The sequence below is a fragment of the Blennius ocellaris genome, assembly GCF_963422515.1.
Source record: "Blennius ocellaris genome assembly, chromosome: 12".
NCBI lineage: Eukaryota > Metazoa > Chordata > Actinopteri > Blenniiformes > Blenniidae > Blennius > Blennius ocellaris.
This window is the reverse complement of record NC_137661.1, coordinates 20,254,195-20,278,487: the sequence shown is the minus strand read 5'-3', so window position 1 is coordinate 20,278,487 and position 24,293 is coordinate 20,254,195. Positions and strand designations below refer to the sequence as shown.

The window sequence follows — 24,293 nt, the reverse complement described above, 5'->3', positions numbered from 1 at the left end:
TTATAGTCAGTTTTGTTTATTATATAGCACTCTGTAGCCATTGTGGTGAAATGTGCTATATATTTAAAAGAACTTTAAATGTGCCGAACCAGGAAAATGTCCTTACAAATGTAGAATGGAACATAAACAATGGCGAAGGTAACTGCAAAAAAAAAATAAAAAATCCTTCACACAAATGTCTCTTATTGAGCCATACGCCTCAAAGAGGGAGCTGTATCTGTTGTGCCCTCTGGTGGTGAAGAGATGTGTTGAGTAAGCAATCTTTCAGTGCATGCCAGTCACTGGGGTTGAAGAATGTTGCAGTAAAACAATTATTTTGCCCATAAATTCATGATACGTGTGTGTAATACATAAAAAGAAATATGACCAAGATATCAAATATATTTACAAAGTACATTATGTTTTATTTGTTTAGTTTAACTCGCTTTTGTGGACTTGGAACAATAAAAAAAAGTCACATCACTTGGATCCCACGCCCCACGGGGTGGAGTTCACTGAGGCTGCAGTTACAGAGTCATGCCAGCAGGGGCGCTCTGGACTCCGGTGACAGATTTTACTTCCGGGACAACGACATGGGATTATATCGTCTCCGCTGAACAAAATCCAAACCAGGTTGGGAAAAAACCTTTTTATGGAACAATTTTCTATATCTTCAATCTAATGTTCAGCACATTAAAGTGATACAGCGGCGTGTAGATGGATAACAGATTTTAAAGGTGATGTTTAAAGGGGACATGTTGACAGTTGGATCAGCTGAGAGCAGTTCTGTTTATCTGCACGTGAGACTCGCGTCCGTTTATTCATCCATAAAGTTAACATTTAATCCACATCACACCTGCTTCAAATGTAATGGACGCTAACGTAACTGTTTAAAAACACATACCCGGAGCTGCTGTTGTTTATTCAGCTCTCAAACTGGAAGCAATTCCATTGTATTTACCAAACGCATGCTTCAAGGAGAACATACCAACTCCATACTGTGTCAATAAATACCTAACAGGACAAATAAAGTAACCTGGATAGGCGGATGTATCCTGTTAGTGAAATCTAGTATCAGACACATATAAAACGTTGTACTCTTAAGCCTGGGCAAATATTTTCTACAAAATCCAAACCAGGATTTCTTGGTTGAATGTGTGTCTATAAAAACTGCTATTTACATTATTTGAAGAGGTGAATATGTTGATTTTTGTTTAATGCTGTGGCGTTTTCTTAAAGAGAAAGCTCCCTTCATTGACATTTAAGGCACCAATTTTGAATTGCGTGTGTAAAAGTTACATTTCCTTCAACTGCATTGAAATCTACATAAGGGGGAGAAAAAAGCAGGCACAGTGGATTTATCTGCACACAAACATGTGTTGATGTGTGTGTCCACATGTGGCAGCGGTATGGGGCCAGACGGGGCTCCGGGACCAGCTGTGCCCTGGCGGAAAGTGCTGTGGGAATGCCAGCCTTTCCCCGATAACTACGTCGACCAGCGGTTCCTGGAGGAGCTTCGGCGGAACGAGGGCATCCGGCAGTACCGCTACTGGGCTGTGGTGAAGGAAGCGGGCTTTGTGGGGCAGCAGTTGTCCTGTGTGGCCATTTTCATCACCCTCTGGCTCTACATGGAGCAGGTACGACCGAAGGATCTACAACATTCAAAGCCTTTGCTTGAACTAAACCAATGTGTCATCGGTGTCTTTGCTCTCTCCCCAGGGTCGGATGCCCCCGGAAACACTGCTGTGGACCAGCCTCGTCTGTGCGTTGGTGGGTTACGGGCTCCACCGGGCGTTGACGTCCCGCGTCGAGCCGTGCAGGGAGCCGAGGACGCATTGGGCCGACCTACAGAGCGCCACCATTTTCCTCTCCTTCACGTTTGGCTTCTCTCCCGTCCTCAAGACACTCACGGAGTCGGTGAGCACCGACACCGTTTACGCCATGTCTGCCGTGATGCTGCTGGCGCACCTGGTGTCCTTCCCTTACGGCCAGCCCTCGCCTCCAGGCAGCCTCTCCTTAAACGCCGCCCTCTTCGCGTCTGTGTGCCTGGCCTCGAGGTTGCCCGGCACCCTGCACACCTTCGCCATGCTCAGCTGCGCCCTGCTCGTCTTTGCCCTGTGGCCCTGCCTCCTGCAGAGGCTGAGGGAAAGCGCCCCGAGCCAGTTCACCACGGTGTGCGTGGGGGTGTGTGTCGGAGGGGTGGGAGGCCTGGGCTCCCAGTGGCTCGGGGGAGCCGTGCTCTTGGCCCTGGCGCTGGGGAGCTTGACGTTGCTCTGTCCTTTGCTGCTCGTCAGACTGCAGCGGCACAAGGACAACATCCAGGGACCCTGGGATGAGGCGGAGATTCACGAGGATCTGAGCCGCTTTCTTCACCGACAGAGATGAAGACAAATGCTACCTCAGACTAAATAGACATTAAATCGAACGGAGAGTTTGACCTGTGTCAGTGTGCTGTCAAATTGCAGTTTTATAGGTGCTGTACATCTAAGCGCAGATATTTTAATGCCCTTTCACATCTGTGTGAGAAGCCATACTTGTTAAACTGCCATTCTCTTTAAGTGAACATGTTTTGTTGTTTTTTTTAAGTCGAGGCTACTAATTGTTATTTTCTATGTTTCGACCTCAAGAGTTTGTACAGATAGTATGAGCTTGTGAATGCTGAATTACAACACTGGAAACACTATGAGGCAGGGCACCTTTGGTATTAATGATGTTACAAAATTGTATGGATTATGGGTTGCTGGTGTTTGAATAAATGAATGAATTGTGTTAACATAGTGGCTTAAACATAAAGTATAGCTCTAAATCTAATTTTAAAAAAATTACAATTGTCATTTAAAAAATCCAAGGAGGTATTTTATTAACACATTACCATGTTTCCTCAAGGTCATTACTAGTATTAAAAACTACCACTGATCCTGTTGACTGCAACAAAAGCATCTTTTAAATAAAGTTGATGAAACTCTTAAATGTATGCCAGGATAACAGGAAGTTTAAAATGTAGTGCTCAGTCTATATTTCTTTGGGAGGGGCAGTTTATTTCTTATTTCTTTATGTAATTAACTACTTTAATACGATCTTTAATGTCACCTCACTTGCATTGAAGTACAAACCACTGTCACGGTTCTTGAATTGTATTCAACTGCAAGTAAAAGCGCTAACCGCAATTAACTGCACTGTCAATTTGATTCATTTTGTGTTTGTGGAAAATCTCTTACAGTATATTCAGAAATTCAACTTATTTGTTTCATATTTTGGAAGACATCTCTGTTCAAGGAATGAATTCATTGTTTGATTATAAAATGAATAAAGTAAATCACATAAGTCTAATTCAGTATGAGTGAATTTGCATACTTCACAAACACTCAAAATAACCCAAATATTACTTAATAACAGCAGTGTGACTCTTTGTAAGTGATTTCTTCCATTCCCGGCAATGGCACACACCCGATGCTGCCCTAAAGCGTGTGACCTGACCAGCTTCTCGTCACAGGGAAGAAAATCAGACGAATGAGTTGGTGTTCTTCAGGAAAACTGTCCAGAAAATGTCACGATTGACTGTGAATTAACCTTAATTGTACGTTATGCTACTGACGCCACCATCTGTCAAACACTGAAGGTCACCGTATTCCCATCGAGTTAATGCTTGCAGCTTTTTGTAGTGGCCGCTAGGTGTCGCACCTTCGACTCTTCCCGTGGTCTGGGACGGAGCCTGGCGGGGGCAGCGGCATATATATATATATATATATATATATATATATATATATATATATATATATATATATATATATATATATATAATGCAGCTTAAATTAAATACAGAGGTTCCAAATAATTTGCTGTTAGGAAATATCTTGGAAGAAAGACATAAATAAATGTTTGCATGTATCGTTCAGAATCAGTATGACTCATGTACTAAACATGTGCAATAATGTGCAAATGTTCTTTCACTGCGTTCCCATGCGGTTGTCGTTCTGGGTGTTTATGTTGGATGTACTGAACATGACATGTGGCACTGGGAAGTAAGTTGCTTTCAAATTACAGCGTCGGGGTGACAGATTTGTGGTCCCATGTCCACCGGTGGGGTCAAGCATTTCACTTAAGGCTGAAATGTGTCTGTCGAACCCGGCTGAGCCTGTAAGACTGTGTTAATCTACAGTTTTAGTCAATTCCTTCACATGACAGGTGGGAGGAGAGGGAAATGTGGAGTGAGGTCATCCAAGGGCACCACACTGATTAAAAGCAGGTCTGGCAGCCAACAACAAAAATAAACAAATGATTTTTAGTGAAACTCTGGAATGAAAGAAACATTATAGTGTTTTGGAAAACTGACAGTGAAAACTGCTTTTTTTTCCTGACGCATAAAAAAAAAAGAGAGAAGCAGACAAATGTTCAAAAATAAAACACCCTTTTATTCACAGGTAGTACAAATGGTGTATGTGTATTCTCTAAAAGTATAATAAATCATATATGATTTTTATTTACACAAAGTTAAAGCACTTGAGAGAACTCAGCAGACCGTCATGCACATTCCAGCATTCATGGCCGATGGATATTATGTACAAAGCAGGCTGAGGACGGAGTGAATTTTTGCAGACAGCAGCTCCCTGAGGACACTGAGAAAAGAACTGTGTTGCGCTTCAGATGGATTACACATCAGGCGGGGGTCGTCTGTGGGTAGCACTGCAGCGGGAAGGACCACAGGGGCAGACGGGTAATGGAGTTCATCGCACATAAGACTTACTTCACGGTCGGGATTGCCGGGGGTTGCCTCCTGGAGATGAGATCGGACATCGTTTTAATGTTGAATCAGAGCTAAAAAGATGACTTTTAGATTTCACATGTGCAAGAAGAATTTAGAATGAAATTCAGATATCATGTCCGTAATAGTGTAATGAATTCTAAATTTAAAATCTGTCATCCTGACGTGGTCCTCCTGGAAACAGGTCCAAACAAACAATACCTTCTAACCCCCCAAAAAAGTAGTGTTATCATGACAGATGTGAGAAACAATGGCATGGTTACATAGCGTCAGCTTGGTGTGGCCGTGTTTGATAGAAAAAGCATGTGAAAATCTGAAGGGGAGACATAAGAGAGCTGATTTAGCAAGCGGCTCAGCTTTCCAAATAGTGTTGAAATCGTGGTTCACAGCAGTTCTCAATAAAAGCTCGACCTATATATTTTCATTGCTCAAGACACCACACATTTTGTTATGCGAGTTGCTGTCCAGTGCAAACAGATTTTGAAATAAAGTGAATGAATGTTAAAAAAAAAAAAAAGGAAAAGAAAAGAAAAGGAAAATCACAGAGGTAACATAAAGTCTGGTGCACTGTATATCTATCTATAGGGGAGGTAGAGAGACACACATTTGGAAGGAAAGAGTCAGGAGAGGAATGAGACTCTATGCGGGAAAGAACCTAAAGAACCATTGGAGAGCACAGAGGAAATGAGGCAGAGAGAAAAAGGAGATACAGGCCAAAAGCAGGGGAGTTACCAGTGAAAGAGGAGAACTGAAAAAAAAAAAAAAAAAGTACACGAAGAAAAGGTGCAGGGAAAAGGAAAAATAACGGTTACTGCATGAGTGAAACTGAGGAAAGCAATAAAACAAATGCATGCTTGGAGAAAAATGGGGGGGGGGGGGTGGAGGATGGAGAAGAAGATGAAAACTTGATGGAGCGCTCAGGCCTGTTGTCTCTGGCTCCAGTAGAAAGCAGCGACCAAGAGAAGCCCTGTCTGCCGAGGCTGATGGGAAGGAGAATATGAGAAACACATTTTCCAGCAGACCCCCACCCAGCTCAAATAACAACTCTGCCTCTACCCTTAGTGCTGCTGCAGAAGGTCATTTCATTGTGTATTTGCAAGAGTGTGTGTGCGCATTAATGCCCAGGCCTGCCAGGACCTGGAGGTCGCGGTAATGTGACACATCACGTTTGCAGGGCCTAATTTCTGTAGTTTCAGTCACCTTGGCACACTGGTCGGTGGTCGGTGGTGTTGGTTGGTGAGCTGCTGAAAGCCGCGGGTGGAAACGCTGCGTCCCGCGTACGGCGCCCGAGGAGCAGGTGGAGCGTGGCCGCGCGGCGCCGGCTTGTGGCCAGCCGCCGAGTGCTTCGGCCGACTCAGGCTGGGCAGAAAATACGACCTTTTAAGTGACGGCTTGACCAGGACGGACTGTTACACTTGCATGGCAACTCGTTGGCCTCGCCCATACCTGGAGGGTTGTATCCACGAGGAATCCACAGGTGGGGGCAGGGGGGTGGTGCAGGTCGAGGTGGAGATGTCCCCGATGACGGCGAGCGCCTCCTTCAGGGCGGCGTGCTTGCGGAGAACTTCCACGCGGCGCTGCTGCTGCTCCGGTGACTCATCCATCAGCGTGGAGCATTCTCCCAGAGCGTAGAGCTGGGCCAGGAGCTCGGAGCTAATGAACTCCTTCACCTACAGAAAGGAATTAGGGACTGCCGTGACAAACTCAGCTGTCGACCTCGTAAAGTGATGTTTTTACTTCGATTTAAGTCTGAAAAGTTTTTTCCCCCCAAAAGTTTATCCTTTTTTCTTTTTTTTCTTTTTTTTCCATTCAACAGAAGTGTGACGAAATAATGTGAATGCAAATATTTACAAAGCAATCTAAAACGAACATCAAAAGCTGCGAGACAAACAAAGATGCTTGGGGAACAGAGGCAAGATTTTAACGCACCATGAGGGAGCTTTTAGCGGCTCGGAGACAAAAATGTGGAGAAAAACAAAAAAAGAGGGAACATGGCGAAACAGTGTTGTCTGGGTATCTTACACTGTTGATCATAAGGTGCATAATAGTCTTTGGCATGAGGTCCCGGACAGTCTTATAGATGATGCTCATGTAGGAGTCAACCAGGTTACGAATGGTCTCCACTTGACGCTCAAGCTGCGGATCTGTAAAGTTTTCACAGGATCCATTTCCCTGCTCGTCCACCTGAGAGACGATAGAAACAACGTGGGACATAAATATGGCTTACAGTATGCAGTCCTCGCATTTTTTAAGTCAGGGACACATAAGGCAAAGCGTCATGTCGGACAAGGACTGCTGCAATTGCACACGTGAAGCGATATGGATCCGTCTCAAGTGTGATTGCCGTATCGTGTCATCTCGTCTTTGCTCGGGAGTAAAAGTAGCACACTTGATAGGATGAGAAGGGGAGAGCAGAACAGAGGGAACACAAAGAAGGGAGGTTCGCAGAAAGAAGAGGGCAGAAGAAAGAACGGGGGGAGTGGGTAAGGGACGAGGAACTGCTGATTAGAAACAGACTGGAACACACACACACACACGCACATGCACACACACACACACGCACACACACACACAAAAGTGACATCATGGAACAAGAATGCTGTGCTAAAGAGCCAACGACAGAGCGGGATGGAAGGGGTGGGAGACTTCTCTTTTCGCTCTGGCAGGGGGAGAAAAGGGGGAACATGGAGAGAGAGGGGTACGGGGTTACAGCCAGGCTACATGGTAAGAGAAGGTGTTGGGTGTACAGACACACACAAAGAGGTGAAGTGCAGGTGCTGCTGCCCACAGCTAAGGTCAGGGTTGGGTTTAATTAGGTTGAATTGGGGGTCACGGTACTCACGGAGACTCTCTCGGGGTAGATGCCGGCCCGAAGCAGAGACGCCTTCCAGCTGTCCAACTCCTCCTGAGAGTCACAGGCCAACTCGAGGCACTTGTAGTCTTTATACACGTTCCTGCAATTTAGTACATTGCTGTCAGATGTCTCCACAAAATACACAAAAAATTTTTTTTTATACAAATCAACACTCTGGGGTGATTTCCACTTTGTTTCCTTACATACTGCAACAAATACATAGAGCTAATAACACACAGTTCATTAAAAAAAACAATCAATGGAAGATTGTTCACTTGTAGGAATGCTGGATGATCCTACTGTACAAAATAAAAGCAGAATTTTAGCAATTTTGAGATTATCACTCCCAAATTAGGATAAAAAAAAAAAGCTGTGGCCAGGATCACAGGAAATATTTCAGTGTTTAGGTCATACCTTTGTAGCAGACCTACCAGCTCTAGACCCTCTTTGTGCACCAATCAGATCCTGTCTAAAGTGTGCGTCAATCAAAAGAAGCATTTAGCTGAACACAAAACGTTTATTTCATGTATATCCAAAGGGAAAAAAGTATTGAATCCACATACTTTGTACTTATGCTCCGCATGTCTCTTCTTCTACCAATGTCTTTAAGGGCTTCTAAAGCCCATTATTCAATTTGTATAAGACCGCGACATATGTAACGTGTGCTTCCTCCTTTAGCGTATTGAGTTTGTGAGTAGTTTTAGTGATTCAACTTGTAACCTCTTAAAAAATATCGGAGCCACGGTGACATAAGTGTGAGAATAAATATCAGACCCCCAGATCTCCAGCAATCTATTTCGTAAAGTGTCTTTGTCAATGACATAACAGGAAAATGGTTCTGACCCGCATATCTTCTGTCTGCGCTGTATATCTTCTGTATACATCTTCTATATACAAACTTGAGTCTCGCCTGCACAAAGGGCTGAACTCTATACCATGAGCAATTAATTTTTTTCTCGGTCAAATGTGATTTATAATTTATTTTTTTTCAGAACCCATAACAAGACAAATGTAAAATTACTCCTGAGTATCTCAATCGGTTCATTCGTGCCAGCAGACAAGACATAATTCAAGAGCAAATGAAACAGCACGGCTTAAATGTTAGAGGTTTAGATAAGAAAAGTTCCTTCATTTCTAATCTGAAACCTCTAATTTCCATTTCATTTATTTTGAGTTGTGATGACAATATAGATGCTTCATTTTGATATTATATAGTTCTTTGAGTCATATAAGTGATGAGAAAAATTCATGTGATTTATTTATGCGATCATTTAAAGAGAAAGACATTTGATGATCCAAATATAGAAAAAAAAAATACTAACATGTGTGGAATTGTGCTAACTTTCAGACAGGACGTATTGTATGTATGCATGTATACTTTTTAAATTGGTTTCTGGGTTGACTTTTGTCAGTTTCTTTATTTCAAATGCCTCATTATTGGGAAAACAGAAGAATTTAGGTTTCAGCTTTTGGTGGTTCAGATGGATTTCACTCTCCATGTAACATTAAGTAAAGTAATATACTGTTGCAACCGAGTGCGACAACAAATAGGTTTTACCCACAGCGAGACAAATCCACATACAACATAAAACACGATCCATTGCTTTTAGATTCAGTGCCCCGAGTTAGTGTCCCTCCCTTCAACTTTCCACTTTATCACTGTCATGTTTTCTCAGTGTCAAAGATTCCAACCAAAACCTATAACTCTCTCATCACTCCTCTGCCCCTCAAACCTACTCTATGCTCTGGCAAAAATGGCAGCAAAATGAGAAACAAGCAGAAGATCTGGAGCAGGCTGTGCCCCATCTGTTAAACATTTATCCTTAATCACTCAGTTGTTTCTTTCCTTCTTTTGTTGTTCCGTTCTCACATTCAGAACACAAAGTAATTAACCTAAAACATGTGAAAGCTCTGTGTGTGTGTCAGTGAGGATGAGAGAATGAATGGAGATGAGAGAGAGAGAGAGAGAGAGCTGACCGAAATGGAATAAAATAGACATATAGAAGAATCGTGAAATGGATCTTTACTTTGTGCGCTTGTGAGACTGGGCTCGGGTGGGTGAGGCTAATAAGTCAGGGTGGGTGTGGTTGCTAACAGAGAGGGACCTCAGCCAACAATGACAATACTGAAGTGCTATTACGCTAAGATCAGGACACCAACGTTTGTGTACACGAGTGAGTGCAGATTAAAATGGTTCTCTAAGCTGCTTTATCACTTACATCAACAGTGTGTGTGTGCGTGTGTGTGTTATTTCGTCCGGAGGTATCCTATGGCCAGTGGGAGTTTTTTTTTCACTCATCTTGAGGAATTCCTGCAGAACCCCGACTGCTTATGATTTAAATAGTTTCCTCAAGTTTTCAATTACTGTCACACAGGGACAAAGTCTGCTTCCAAACACACACACGCACGTATAGAAACAGTAACAGAGTGAGTAAGGGTGCAGGAAAAGGGGGGGGGGGGGGTTGGGGTGGGGGCACACAGGACAGACTTTGACACATTCCTGGCCGATGGCTCCGATGCTCTCTCTCTCCCGCTTTCTTTCTCAGCCCCTTCCAATTCTTCTCTCTCCCTCCTTTTTGTGGTGAGGCGAGCAATTCTTTCCAAACAAGAGCAGCCTCATCTCCCGATCCAAGCTCTCTGGCTTTGATTAGCTGCTTAATGAGCCTGCCGTCGGTATGCTGTGGTCTGTACACACACACTCTTTGCAACGGCACACACACACACACACACACGTTTCAACCCACACATGGCCTCTCAAATTCGGTTTGTGTGTCTGAATGCAGCGTAGCACAGAATTATAAACAAAGTCCACATGCTCTGGTACAATCAGCCAGGGATTGTGTCTGCTCCAGCTAAAAAACACGCACTCTGGCGCTCTGATCGTCTCTTAATCTTTCTCAGTCTGTTTCGCACACGTAAACCCAGAAAACTCCAGTCCGGCCCTGCTCTCAACAGCCTGGCATACACAACACTTGGATGCAGAAAAACTACAACCGCTCCAGCGCCCAGTGGATATCATTTTGGTTCCGGTGGCGAAGTTGAGATGAAGAGGTCAGTGGAAGGGCAAACCACGGCCCAGAGATCTCCTCCCTTTCCTGCTCCACTATGTCCACCCTCTTTCAAAGATCGCCAAACGTTCAAGCAAGCAGGTGACAAAGAGAGCACTCCCTTTCTGACTCAAACACGCGAAAAACACATGTCTTCTGTCATGCAAACACAAATCCGCGTACACAAACCTTAACTCTGTGTTGAAGAGAGCAAAAACAAATTTGCTCGACATGAAGCCCCTCTCCACATCCCTCAGCTTTATGTTGTCCAGGGGAAGCATGTACTTCTTCTCCTTTTCCTGAAGAAAATGGAAAAAAATAAAAGATAAAAATCTAACTGTAGCAGACAGAGTTGAAGTATAATATGAGAAGAAAGTGGCAGGGCCGCACGGTGGCGCAGTGATTAGAGCTCTCGCCTCACTGAGAGAAGGTCCGAGTTTAAATACCAGTCTGGGTTCTTTGTGGAGTTTGCATGTTCTCCCTGTGTGTGTGTGTGCATGTGTGTGTGTTTCCTCCAGTTAACTCCGGTTTCCTCCCACAGTCCCAAAACACAGATGTGAGGTTAAAGTGAAGATGCTAAATTGCCCCTATGTGTGAATGTGTGTGGTTGTCCCATCTCCATGTGTGTGTTCTACGATGGACTGGTGACCTGTCTAGTGTGTATCCTGCCCTCACACATAGTAAGCTGGGATTGGCTCCAGCGCTCGGCGACCCTTCACAGAATTTAGGCGGGATAGAAGATGGATGGAAAAAGTGGCATCGGTGTCAATAGCAAGAATGAGGATGTTAAAGTTTGGGGCACGAGTGAACACAGTTGTGTCAGTAACTATTCTCTAGGTTGTGCTTCAAATATTAACCACGGCCTAGAGAAAAGCGTGAGAATGCAATATGAGTAGGTAATGTGAAACACTGCGCTAGAAGAGCATCGTAGTTCATATACGATGATGTGTCTGACAGTCAGGGCTGACTTACATTAACAACCTCCAAACTAGTGGTAAGAAACCCACTGGAGAAAGAAGAGAAAGACAGGGGGGTGGGGGGGATTTGCCATTAGTCTAAAGACTGTCATCAACGACTTGGCTTATGAATGACAGAGAACATTTGGTAGACAGAGGCATCTCGAGTGAGGAGAACCAGACAGTAAGGAGGCAGTGTATGGAGGACCGAAGCAAGGAGGGAGGGAACCAGAGGAGTACATGAAAAAAGAAGGAGAAAGGCCGGGCCCACATGTGAAAGTCATTACTCAGACTCAAGTACTAACACAACATTTCTCCTAAAACAAAGCCCTTCCCCCTCAATCTCTCCTCCATAGATGAGAAGACGTATGGCTTGAGAAGAACTGGCCTTCGAGAATGGCTGGTCAGAAGAACTGGCAGCAATTTGGTAAAGTGAAGTATACAGCTGAAAAATAAATAAAACGCCACAGAAGAGTACTAAAAAAATTTCAGATCAGCAAATATGGTCCTATAAAAGCCGTGAATTCTCCCTGCGTGCATAGATTCACCCATGTACGTACATAGACACTTGGAATTAAACACAGGCACATTTGTGATACTGGATGGCACTATGTCAGTAGTACAATTTGGTCTTCCCTCTCTCATTGCACCCCTGAACCCTACGACTCTCTTCCTTAACTCCCCTTTCCTTTTTTCCAAAGGGGCCCACTTCCTGTAACAGAGGCTGAAAAAAAAAATGACAGAATGCGATTGGCGCTTGTACAGCAACATCTGGGATCGCTTTAGACACACGGGGCGGAGACTGGAGCGAGTATAGGGTGCGCTGATGGGGTAGAAATAGAAAGTAGAGATGAGAAAGAGAGTAAGACAAGGGAGAAGGGACGGAGGGATAGATGGAGATATATTTCGCAATACCAGATGAGGAAACATTGCAGAACATTGAGCGCTGCAAAGAAGCATGCAGAAGAAACTGGGGAGAAACTGCAGGCCACTCCAGACTTTGATTCCCCATGGGTCCCATCAACCCATATATGGCTACTAAGTTCCTCCCTAACTCGCTTTCCTTCTCTCACTCCCCTTATTTCCCTATGCCTTCCTTGAGTATACAGGCAGATCCGTAGCTGAATGAGTGAAAGTGCCACGTCAAGACTGGATACTACGCCGGGACACAGCTCTGAGGACAGCCGACTCGCCATGCACCGACATCTACGAAGACGGGACATGCAGAGGAGTGGTAGTCTGGTGTGTGTGTGTGTATGTGCGTCGACTTCTTGCTCGACTCAGCATTGAGGCCGGATAAGAAAGAGGAGAATAACAAAAGGAACACTTTTGCCGACTTCTCTCCGCCAAAAGGGAGGACGACATGCAAACGACCAGAGATGTAAGAGGAGAGGCCGGAAAGAAGCGACAAGAAGATAAAAAAAAGAAAAAAAAAGGACTCCTGCTCCGTCATCCCAGTGTTCAGACTACCTGTTCAGGATCTTACTGGTGTACAGTAGTCTGCACATTGGTTAGACTGTGCAAGGAAGTGCAACAGCGACCTACAATAGCGTCATCACCACAGACTCAGGACAACCTGAAAACTTGAATGTACTCGACTCCAGGGCAAAAATAGGGACCGGCATTCTCCTATGTTTCTTGCTTGCGTTTGTGATGATTCCTTAAATTGTGCACATGCGATCAACGGCTTTAATTTCGTCAAACACTGTGGTCAACTCGTTCCTACGTCACGCAACAACTCATCCAAACTGCAGCATATGTCAGCTTGAATGAAATTCTTAGTAATAAGTGGAATATGGAGAATAAGGGCGACATACGAGCAAGAAAACAAACAGCTTGCTACGGTTTTACTGATTTTCAAAGCTATAAACTTTCAAATCTACAAATGAGCTAATCAGCTAACGCTCGTGCATCGCAGGCAAACTGACCAGTAGAAATGTTTCCCACAGTGGCTAACAAACTAAGTTTTCTCACTTTCTGCATGTTTTCTGCTTGTTTCCACAGACACTGTGCGTATTGCATTGTATGTGCATGCAGATACATCATATGTGTGTATACTCCCCGCAGTATTGGAGTTGTCGAGAAATATCACGCATCAGAGCTGTGGTGTCTGAAGCTATGTCTCCACAACTTTGAGACTAATGGATTTGCAAGCCAGAAAAGGCCTCACACCCATATACACAGTGGAGTGCATGTGGATTAAGCATATAGGCCATCTGTTTTTCTTCAGAGTGCCTGGTGGAGCCCTGGCAATCAGGGGGTGTAGGAATGTATGTCTGCTCAGTGTGCTGTGGACATTAAACTCTGAACTAGTATGCTGTTCTCTCAGCGTGAGGTGAGCGCAGGGTACAAACGCTGTCAAGTACAGAAAAAAAAAAGAAAGATGCGAGGCGCAGTGTCAAAGGGGTTAACAAATTGTTTGTGGAAGTAATGGGCACAAGGATGGTGGAGGGAATATGAAAGGGATGTTTTTTTGTGGATGAGGTGGGGGGGGTGGGGGGGAGAAATATTTGAGAGGGAGTCTGGAGGAGTTAAGGAGAAAGGGGGGAGTAGAAAAGGGGAGGTCTGAAGCATATAAACGGCCATTTGGGATTTCTCTGGGGCAGATCTTGGAAGACGGTGTTTGGACAAAGCTTCAGATTTTCAAGTCAGGAATGTGTAAAGTCCCAAGGAGACTGCCAACCGCAGAAAAGGGGAGAAAGAAAAAAAAGAGGGCAAAACAGACAGAGAGAGGGTGACAAAAAGGAGCATAAAGCAAGAGAGGCAAATGAAGGACAAAAAAAAAAGGAGGGGGGGAGTCAAAGAAAAAAGAAATGTATGTGGAGGTAGTGTGGGCGGGAGATATGAGAGCGGGAACTTCAATTGAGAAGAAGCAGATCTTTGGCTTGTGTGTGTGTGTGTGTGTGTGTGTGTGTGTGTGTGTGTGTGTGTGTGTGTGTGTGTGTGTGTGTGTGTGTGTGTGTGTGTGTGTGTGTGTGTGTGTGTGTGTGTGTGTGTGCACATTTGAAAAGGCAGTAGATATGATCTCCAGTGATATCGTGGGTGACTGACTCTGCACTCAAGCCTCCCTAATCCACAAACAGCTGATAAATCTTACGCAGTAAAAAGAAGCGGTGCAAAAATTAAAAACGGACTCGATTGGACGTGACTAGTAATATACGTTTTGAAATCGTGCGGCGAGGAATGAATGTGTCAGTATGATTTGCAAACAGCTAACATTTGCTCATCTGATGTGGTGGACAGATATTCGCATTCTTGGTTTCCAGTGATTTCTTGCAGATGTGTGAGGTCTGTGTGCGTCTGAATGAGGTGATTCGTAAAGGCTTGGAAAAGGGAACGATACCAAGAGGAAACCTTCGACTGTGTGTGCACAATGTGCATGCCTGGGGCTGTGTCTGGAACACTGTGTTCAAGTGATCCAGTGTTTATCTGAGAAGTGACCATGTGTCTGTTTGAGGGTGTATATTTTCCCCACTGTTTGCAGCCAACTTTATTTACATCAGAGTCTGCATGTGTACTGTATACTGTATATACAAGTGTGTGTGTGTGTGTGTGTGTGTGTGTGTGTGTGTGTGTGTGTGTGTGTGTGTGTGTGTGTGTGTGTGTGTTTGGCTTGGGGCAGCTCCAGCTGTGTCAGAGTGAGCCGCTCCAAATGCCTAAACTCCCAGAAGAGGAAGAAAAGGGGGAGTAAGGGGGAAGAGTGAGGGGAGAGCAGGAGGAATGGGGAATGGGGAGGGGGGGGGGGGGGGGGGGGGGGGTGTCGAGGGAATGCATGAAGGAAACATGCATTGGGGTTCAGTTGCAGGTCCAGGTGGCAGGAGAGAAAATCCACAGTTCGCTGGATGGAGAAAAGTTATACAGTAGTACAGCCATTTAGCTGTACATACAACTGAAAACAACAACTTATTTTGAAAGAACAAAAAAACATTCTCCAAACTGTTTGCACCAATAACTGAACGGTCAGTCAAACACAACATCATAGCCTCACATGTCAACCATCCATCGATAGAGTTTTCATTCAGATGTGAGTGTTTTGATGCTTGGTATTGTTTGTATCCATACACACATTTTGGATTGTGTTTCCTCCTCTGATCTCCCACCACGCTCTAGTACTTCCCTTTTCCCATGACATCAGCTGTGGAAGGATGAGACTGTTGTGGTGTGTCTGCCTGTCTACACTTGCTGTGCAGACCTTCTGCTCCTGTACAGCAGGCACAGACAGGCAGACAGATGGCAGCCCCACTGACATCAGAGCAGAGGACAGCAAGGACAGCTCTGCCACCCACTTCAATAAATCGGCTGGGGGTTTATCGATGCTGTGATAATATATCAGCAAATGAAGGATTTCCCCCGTGCTGAATTCTCCGAGTGCACTGATTAATTTGCTTACTCGAGCTGAGATGCATTGAAAAAAAACATTTGTTGAATAAAGCAAAATGCTATGTTATTGATACTTGTCTATCCTGATATGTTCAAGTCAAATCTGTTTCAATAATAAAGCACAAAAAAAAACCGAGCTTAATGGCTCATTAACGTCAAAGGCCTCACCCCATCATCCTTGAACCAGGACAGATTTTCGGCGGACAGGATGAACCAGTATTCTCTGGCTCCACCTTTCATGATGCCCATGTTGTTGATGGTCAGCCAACCCTTGCGTATGACCTGCACAACAGTCAAGAAAAGGATCTCAGATGGCAACACTGACAAGACAGGTGCAAATAAAAGTACATCCAGAGGGTAGATGTATGAGAAGGTATAACGTAGAGGAAGATTGGCAGGGCGGGTCATAACAGGAGAACGGAACATGCTAAAGAAAAAAAGCAATAAAAGTCAGGTACAGTGGACACTGTAATCACTGTAATTGCCAAGTTCACTGGAGAGGAAAAAAAAGTGTGTAATGACAAATACAAAACGACAAAAAAAAATAAGGCACAATACAAAGATGCCACATAAACATCCCGACAACAAAAAATGTGTTAGTAAATCTTTTTGGAACAATAAAACTGAGAAAGATAAGAGTTATAAGTTGAGGACAGAAAGAGTACAATGAAGAAGAAAACAGTAAAATAGTGACATTATCAGATGTAGATGACATGAAATAGAATTGTGAAAGCTTGAAAATAAACCATATTGCCGGAGTCACTGTCAGTATGGCAACCCAAAACACTGAAGACCGACTCCAATATACAGAAATGCCCAGCAGTGGCAGAAGTGAGTGAGAACACTTAAAGAGAATGGTCTCCTACTATTAGACTTGAACGAAGGGCCACACCCTGCAGAGAAACAAAGGATGAAGTGATAATATTAAGATGGCATGGTTTTGGGGGGGTGGAAATTAATGTCCATGTGTGAACAGTTAACCGTTATCAAGGCAACATGAAGAGATGACGTCAAAAGCTCATGTTCATTTCCTTTAATTAAAGCTGTAGTTCCAGTGTACTTTTGTTCAACCTGACAGTCATTAATTCAGGCTGTTAAATTGCTTTCAACAAATGATCCCCACTTGCAAATATGACACATAACTATTGTGCTGCATATGAATCATAATATTTTACATGGTTGGCCTGACTTCTTTGAAAACCTACAATCAACTATGGGAACATTACGACATTTGAATTACTCAACATTTATGATTGTGGATTAATTCTAGTTAATGTCTTACACACGACGTGAACATAAATGTATGTATGTATGTTTGTTTTTTTTACCATTACTCTTTAAGTAAGTAGTAGTAAATAATTTGATTTCAAACCTGCACACAATATAACTTACATAACATAACATAAACAAGTGCATATGTCGGGTTGATAATAAATCTGCTTTTTTCAACCACTGTTTTAATTTTAAGAATCTTTTTTTTTTTTTAAACCAACAAGTAGAAAGAAATGAGAGCTGCGAGATATGGGTCCAGTCTTATTTGCGTTTGCTCTTGCAAAAGCAGAAGAATAAAATAAACTGGCTGAGCAAAGTGAACAAGAGTTCATATGCAATAAAATTCTTAAAAACCATTGAATTTTACAAAAATGCAGCAGACCTCTCTGTTTATAAATAATATAGAATTATTATAAATGCATCACCTGGTTTCCTGCCATCCCTGCTGCAACAGTCTTATTGTTGTGATTGTGCACCTGCTGGGCACTGAGAGACAAACAGAGAACAGTGTAACTTGTTTGAATTTTCCAAACTGTACTCAATTTTGCAATGATCAACAATTAACATTACTTACGTTGTGAAACCAACAAAGTCTTCATGGTTGGTATTTATGTAGGCAAGCTGTATGTCAATAAGCAGCAAGACCTGAACAGAACAGAGCAATTATTATTATTTTTTTTAAATCAGTAGTGGATTGGCAGTGGTATATCCAGATATTAAAAGCAAATATGCAATTTGTAAATGTATGTGAAAAACCTGGTCTCTGCATTTAGTCTTCAGTTCCCGAATTTCACCGGTTACAATTCTCTCTGTCTCATTTCGTAGTTTGGGAAAGGAGTTAAGCTACAGGTGAAAAACGGGATAGAAAATCAGTTCTTACAAGGTAAATTGTGCAACAAATTGAGCATGTGATCAACCATATTCATACCTTTTCAATGCACTGGTACACAGTGGTGGTTAGTTCATCACTGACCATGTCAATAAATTTAATACATGGCCCTTTCAGTTGTGACACCAGTTTCTTCACTATAGCTTCAAATGCCATGTCAGGAGTGAAAAGACCTGTCCTGTAGGGTAAAAAAATGTGATGTTATCATAGAAGAATTAGAAAGAGAGGAGTGTAAATGATAGCTATTTAAAATCAGAAAACTGAACTGCACCTGATACCGTGGATGTTTCTGATGGCATAGTTGATTTCCTGGCGCAGTTTCCTTTCATCTGTTTTAATCTTGAGAAATGCAAAGTATATCATCACAAGCCTGAGTTGAGCTAGTTGATGTACAAAATCCATAGTCTCGCAAGAGAAAAAAAAAACCACACAAAGCAACACGTGCACACCTTCAACAGGTCGTAGGGGAATCGCTCGTGAAAGATTCGATTGATCCTGGCGCCACCTGAGAGATGACCGGTGTCCACTTTGTCACCAGAACCCTCAATGAGCTTCTCAAAGTCAGCGGCCAAGCACTGAACTGACCTTGAAGATAGAAACGCACGGGTCAGGATTAACGCACACACATATTCCATCTGAAACTATGCATGCACAAAGAGCGATGCTCTGACTTTAGCAAAGCCTTGGTCTTGCGTGAGGGATCATCGGGACTGTCGTCTCTGTACTCCTCAGCTTCTTTTTTCAGAGCCAGAAGCTGACTCTGCAGATGACCGCGGAAGGCTGGCAATGTGTCCCGGATGTGATTGGTAAGATGCTGGAGACATTCAACATTCGGTCAGTGACAACGCTTATATATCTGGTCTTTACATTGCCACCTGTGCAGGAATTCATTATGAACCTGGTTAAGTGTTCTCTGTAAATACGGGGTTCCCATGCGCTCAGCCATGTGTTTGTAGGCCGGATGGGACAGGAAAAAATTCTTCTCTGCCTCCAGAGCTGCCTGAATGTCCTTCTTCCCATCAATGTCCTTCTGACTTCGGTTCACCACCCCTATATAGCCTGTGAATGAAGAGATGAAAACGGAAATGAGGAGCACAGGATCACTGCAAGACAGACAATATGCAGGGGAGGGGGAAAAGAAAAAAGAACAATCAAGGCCTTTTGCTGTGAGACAAATTTAGCTTGACGTTTCTGACGTGTCCTTGGGAACTCTTCCCGGACCACACATTTGTTCCATTATGACTGTATCATAGAAGCAGGAAACGTGTGTGTTTGGGAGTAGCAGGGCAAGTTTTGTAGACTGGGCTCAACGCCGTACTTTGGGCGGTGATAGACGTCTAATAGACTTTATACATTTATTACTTGAGCTCTGTGCTGCTCGTGGGCTTCCATGGTGAGCGCATTTGAAATGTTGAGGAAGCGTGATGGATACAGCACCTGGTAGTGCTTTACTCAGTCTGGCCATCTTGGATGCCTTGTTCATGGATATTGTTCGGCAGTCGCTCACTTTTTTTGTCTTTTTTTCTTTCTTTTGAAAACCTCCTTTCACAGAAACCACCGAAAACACAAATTCATTCGATATTTAGAGCTCCACTCTTCTAACTGCTACACAAACTTAGGCCATCAACGACCAAATTCCCTGCTCTTTAACTGTTGCCCCCATTTACTTGAACAAACATCAAGTGCATAGACACACACACACTTAAGCAACACACCTCTGCGGAGGGGAAGCAACCTGTTCTCCAATATGTTCTTGGCATCGGTTCCTTCATCCATCAGGTCCAGCTTTGTGATGACTCCAATTGTACGCTGACCTAACGGGAAGACAGAAGTCATGTTTCAGACATGAGGGTGCAGTGCGACAGTCACACGAGCTAATATTTGCTACCATAGATACAGTTTACCTTGCGGATCGACGTCTTTGGCTAATTTGAGGGCATCAGAGTTGGCCAGGTCCATGTTGGCAGGAGTAACAGCCAAGATGAGACAGTTTTCTTTGCAGATGTACTGCATGATCATGTCTCGTATCTGATACTCGATGTCTGCTGGCTGATCGCCCACAGGCACTTTGGTGATGCCAGGCAGGTCCACCATCGTCAGATTCAACACTGTAAAACCAAGAAAATGGAAACAAGAGCAATGATACAGGTCACAGCACTGTCAGAAAAGTAGAGAGTATATGCAATGAGATGCCCTCTGGGACACACACACACACACACACACACACACACACACACACACACACACACACACACACACACACACACACACACACACACACACACACACACACACACACACACACACACACACACACACACACACACACACACACACACACACACACACACTGTTACCGTGTGGAGAGTAAATCCGAAGGTGGATTGGGACAGGAGAGATGGCTTTATTAGATCCCGTAAGTCTGTTTGTCTCTGCCTCAATTTCTCGGCAAATCTCATCAAAATCAGTGAACTTCTCTCCCTTACAATGAAGAAATTCACCGTACTCTGAGAACAAACACAGAAAAACGTTCAGCTGAACAGTTCAAGATTTATAATGGTATAATTTGGAAAACGTGAAAATAAGTAGTCATGTCGTCAGAAATAAAAAAAAAAAACACTTTCAGAGGCTGTACCTTTTATATTTTATCAGAGTACAACAATTGAAACAGTCTTACTGTTCCAACATTTTTATACAACTATTTGTACTCAGATTTCAAAAACAATTACACTAATCTCTTGACAGGAAGGAAGTGCAGTGTTGCTTTATTTTATTGTTCTCCATTAGCGAAAGCAAGAGCCATTCCAGACTATTATTGGAATCATGCAAATACTCTGCTGTATTTTTTTTACCCAGCAAAAACAAGCAATGCAAAAACACGCAAGACACATCTTCTGAAATCCAATAGACGACTACACCCTATGACTACACCCACATTGCCACGCCAATCAAGCAGCCGTCGTAAAAACATGTACTACTGCCACCTGGTGGCAGTTTGGATCCCACACTGCTGAAAGACATGAGGCCAAAGGGGCTTTTTTTTACCTGTGGTAGCATTTATCAGCTGAAGGATTAAAGGTCTGCGAGTTACGATTCCTGATCCCCGGGGAAGAAAGTCTCTGTTAGGAGAGGGGAAAAAGGCTGAGATGGAGACGTTTATACACTCACATAGGCCCAAATGGAGACTGCGAGTGCTATAGATCTTGACTTACGACTTAAAATGGAACAATGGTTTGATGACATAACGTTTTCATTATTTCCATACATGAAACTAAAACCCAACTATATGACGTGCTGTTAAGGAGAAGCCTTAAAGTTTTCTGCGAAAGGCAATCTTACACAATGTTATTCAATTAGTGAGCATATCATCGACATGAATTGTCAACATTTCAAACAAGAGGGCATGAAATTAGTTTGAACTGTGATGCATGGAAGCTAAAACCCAAAGGCTTCGTTTTACAAAGAAAGAAGTGCACTGGATAAAACATGGACCTCCTCCTTCCTATTAAAGGCACATACAGGAAGTTTGTTTTATTACATCCTGTCCCACAATGCTCCCCCAAAAAGGGTGTCATAGCGTAGTTAGGCCTGAGAAAAATAACTGAGGTACATGATCAAATACCCACAATCCTTCGGGAAAGAAAGCTTCGCCAACCAGCTGGCAATGCCACAGATAATGGCCGAGATTACATACCGACATGGACAAAGCCTGTAGGTGTCTTTAAGGAGCCCCACTGTCTCATCAGTGATTTCAGGAAGCTTGGGAATTACCGACTTACTCACCAGCATTCCTTTCAGACAGGATGGAAGTACTTAGTCTCCCTGTCACACACTAAACCGTCCAACTCGCCCCTAGACTTTTCTGAAACAAGAGTTTTATTCATTGGTGAGCGAAATTATTTTTAGGACCTTGAGACTTTGCTAAAGGTCAAAAAAGGGCGTGACGAAACAAGGCTCTGTTCGATACAGAGTTGTTGGAAGTGCTGACTTGTTGCTATTATGTTCCAGGAGCCTTTACAGCGCCGTCACCGACACCCACGAAGACAGTTGAGATAAGCTGCTGTACCGACTAACTCCTGTCAAACAGGCACTGCCACGTTTGGCACCCGACACTTACAGAGAAGCAAATATAGCCGTAATGCTTGAACTGGAGGCTATGACATAGAAACACATTGACCTTCATTAAGATTGATACAGCAACAAGAATTAGACATTGAATAGTCCCAATGGGCTTACAACACATGTACACGGCACATAATTAAAATGTCTTAACATATTAAATTAGACACACAAGTTGTGTTGGATTTTAGTGCTTAAATCTGGAACTGTATGTCATAGGAGTATTGTGATTGGTGTTATTAAGTAAACTGCCACACCTCCTTTGGCAGCAAAGCAATAGTAACTGATTACTAATATGGAAATAATATTGTTCCAAGTACTGAGTTGTTGCTCATCACTTTTGTCATAAATGAAAACATCTGTGGAGTGAGTATCACTCTGTTCTCCCCAAACACAAGTTCTGAAGAGAGTGCAAGACCAGAAGCTTTTTTTGGGGGGTATAATTTTATTTCAATCTATGTAACTTCAGCTCAACTTAATGCGTGATTCAGTCATTACTGTGACCCACACTTGCCCTTACAGCACAAAAGTGTCACAGCTACAGTAAGACTCGAGTAGTTTGTGGCTGAAAAAAATATAAATAAAAATACAAAAAATAAATAAATAATACAAATCAAACTTGACTGACAAAACATAGTCTGAATATTTCACGACTCAAATGTAAACAAACAGCACCCATCCATGTGGCGTGCCTCTGATTGGTACCATGGACTGATGAGGGTGTGTGTGTGTGTGTGTGTGTGTGTGACTTACCTGCCCACAAAGTTCTCCAGCACGGAGCTCTTTCCTGCACTCTGGCCGCCCACCACGGCGATCTGGGGCAGATGGAGGCTGCAGGTGTGTCCCACCCCGCTGAGGGCGTCTTGAAGCCGGTTGACCATCGGGATCAGGTCCTCCATCCCCAGGTTGCCCATCGCAACAGCAGCAGCGACCTGTGAACCCAACTTTCCTCCACTTCTAGTCTCCAGCAGTCGACAGACTAACTGTCATACTAAAATAACTTTTCCGATATTGTATTTTTTTAAGCAGTTAAAAAAAAAAAAAAAATCCAGAAAACAGGGTTGTTGTTTTTTTTCCTTCTTCTTTTAGATCGGTACAAAAGGCTGGAGGTCCCAACCCAGAGCCGCCGTTAGCCCCTCAGCACGGCGCGTGAGTCTGGTAACGACGAGTGTGCCCATGCTTGGACTCGCAGAACTCAAGTCTCCGAAAACAACTCGCCGAAGACATTTTTGACGGCGAAAAACTCCAAACGTGTGCGGCTCGTCGCCCGTTTCGGGCCCTGGACGGAGGCGTGGAGCTGGCCGCGGAGCAGCTTCTGCTCCATGTATCGGAGGAAAACAGTTTTCCTTTGACAGCTAACGGAATAAAGTTTTCTGCGCATGCGCGTCTGAGACCTGGTCTAACCCCATTAACTCGCCCATAGATGATGGACAAACTCCAGAGCCAATTATAAAAAAAAAAAAAAAAACTTATCGGACACGGGCAGAGTGTTTAGCTCCTCTGGCCCGATAGCTATTTAAGCTCCTACACGTCCAGGGTGGGTAGGGCTCCTCTGCAGTCCTGTAAAGCACTGCAACCAGAATCAGAGTGTGGATTCGCCTACTGTAAATAACACCGTTGCATTCTTAGCCAGTGAGGGAGTGACTGCTGCAAGGCAGAAACACACTAATACAACACCGAGAGCCACGTTTATTGTCGAAACAATCCAATATGACCAATAGCAGCTTTTTTGCATACATAGAAGTACACGCATAAATGCAAACGAAAGTTGATTGTTCGGCATTCTTTAAGAATACCATGTTTTATAATGCCGACTGAACCTTTTAATAGCTTTGTGACTATGCTTACAAAGTGTGTATCTTCTCCTGTAATGACCACCCTTACAGTAATAATCATCAATCAACACTGACAAATCAAGTCTTTTCCCATTTGGGGAACTGCCAATTTAAAATGCACTTTTTTTTTTCAAACAACTTATTTTTCAACAAAAATGAGCTGAAAAGGTCATAAACACACAATCAACAGTGTAATCATT

The 24,293-nt window shown here is 43.5% G+C and overlaps 2 protein-coding genes across 2 annotated transcripts; one reads left to right on the top strand and one right to left on the bottom strand.

Moving 5' to 3' along the window:
• Positions 1–557: 557 nt before the first annotated feature.
• pigc (phosphatidylinositol glycan anchor biosynthesis, class C) lies at positions 558–3,150 on the top strand. The gene is made up of 3 exons (XM_080505913.1): positions 558–612; positions 1,385–1,616; positions 1,699–3,150. The coding sequence occupies exons 2-3, from the start codon at positions 1,389–1,391 to the stop codon at positions 2,362–2,364; spliced, it is 894 nt and encodes a 297-aa protein (XP_080362039.1). The 5' UTR covers positions 558–612; positions 1,385–1,388; the 3' UTR covers positions 2,365–3,150.
• Positions 3,151–4,376: 1,226 nt separating this feature from the next.
• Positions 4,377–23,593, bottom strand: dnm3a (dynamin 3a). Its single transcript, XM_080506528.1, has 21 exons — positions 23,012–23,593; positions 21,185–21,258; positions 20,497–20,646; positions 20,044–20,247; positions 19,855–19,953; positions 19,038–19,198; positions 18,811–18,953; positions 18,589–18,724; positions 18,411–18,478; positions 18,179–18,317; positions 18,007–18,093; positions 17,825–17,895; positions 17,676–17,736; positions 16,845–16,871; positions 16,147–16,260; positions 10,832–10,941; positions 7,584–7,695; positions 6,764–6,925; positions 6,188–6,411; positions 5,942–6,100; positions 4,377–4,753 (listed from the first exon to the last, which is right to left on the bottom strand). The coding sequence occupies exons 1-21, from the start codon at positions 23,170–23,172 to the stop codon at positions 4,720–4,722; spliced, it is 2,496 nt and encodes an 831-aa protein (XP_080362654.1). The 5' UTR covers positions 23,173–23,593; the 3' UTR covers positions 4,377–4,719.
• Between the last annotated feature and the right edge of the window lie 700 nt (positions 23,594–24,293).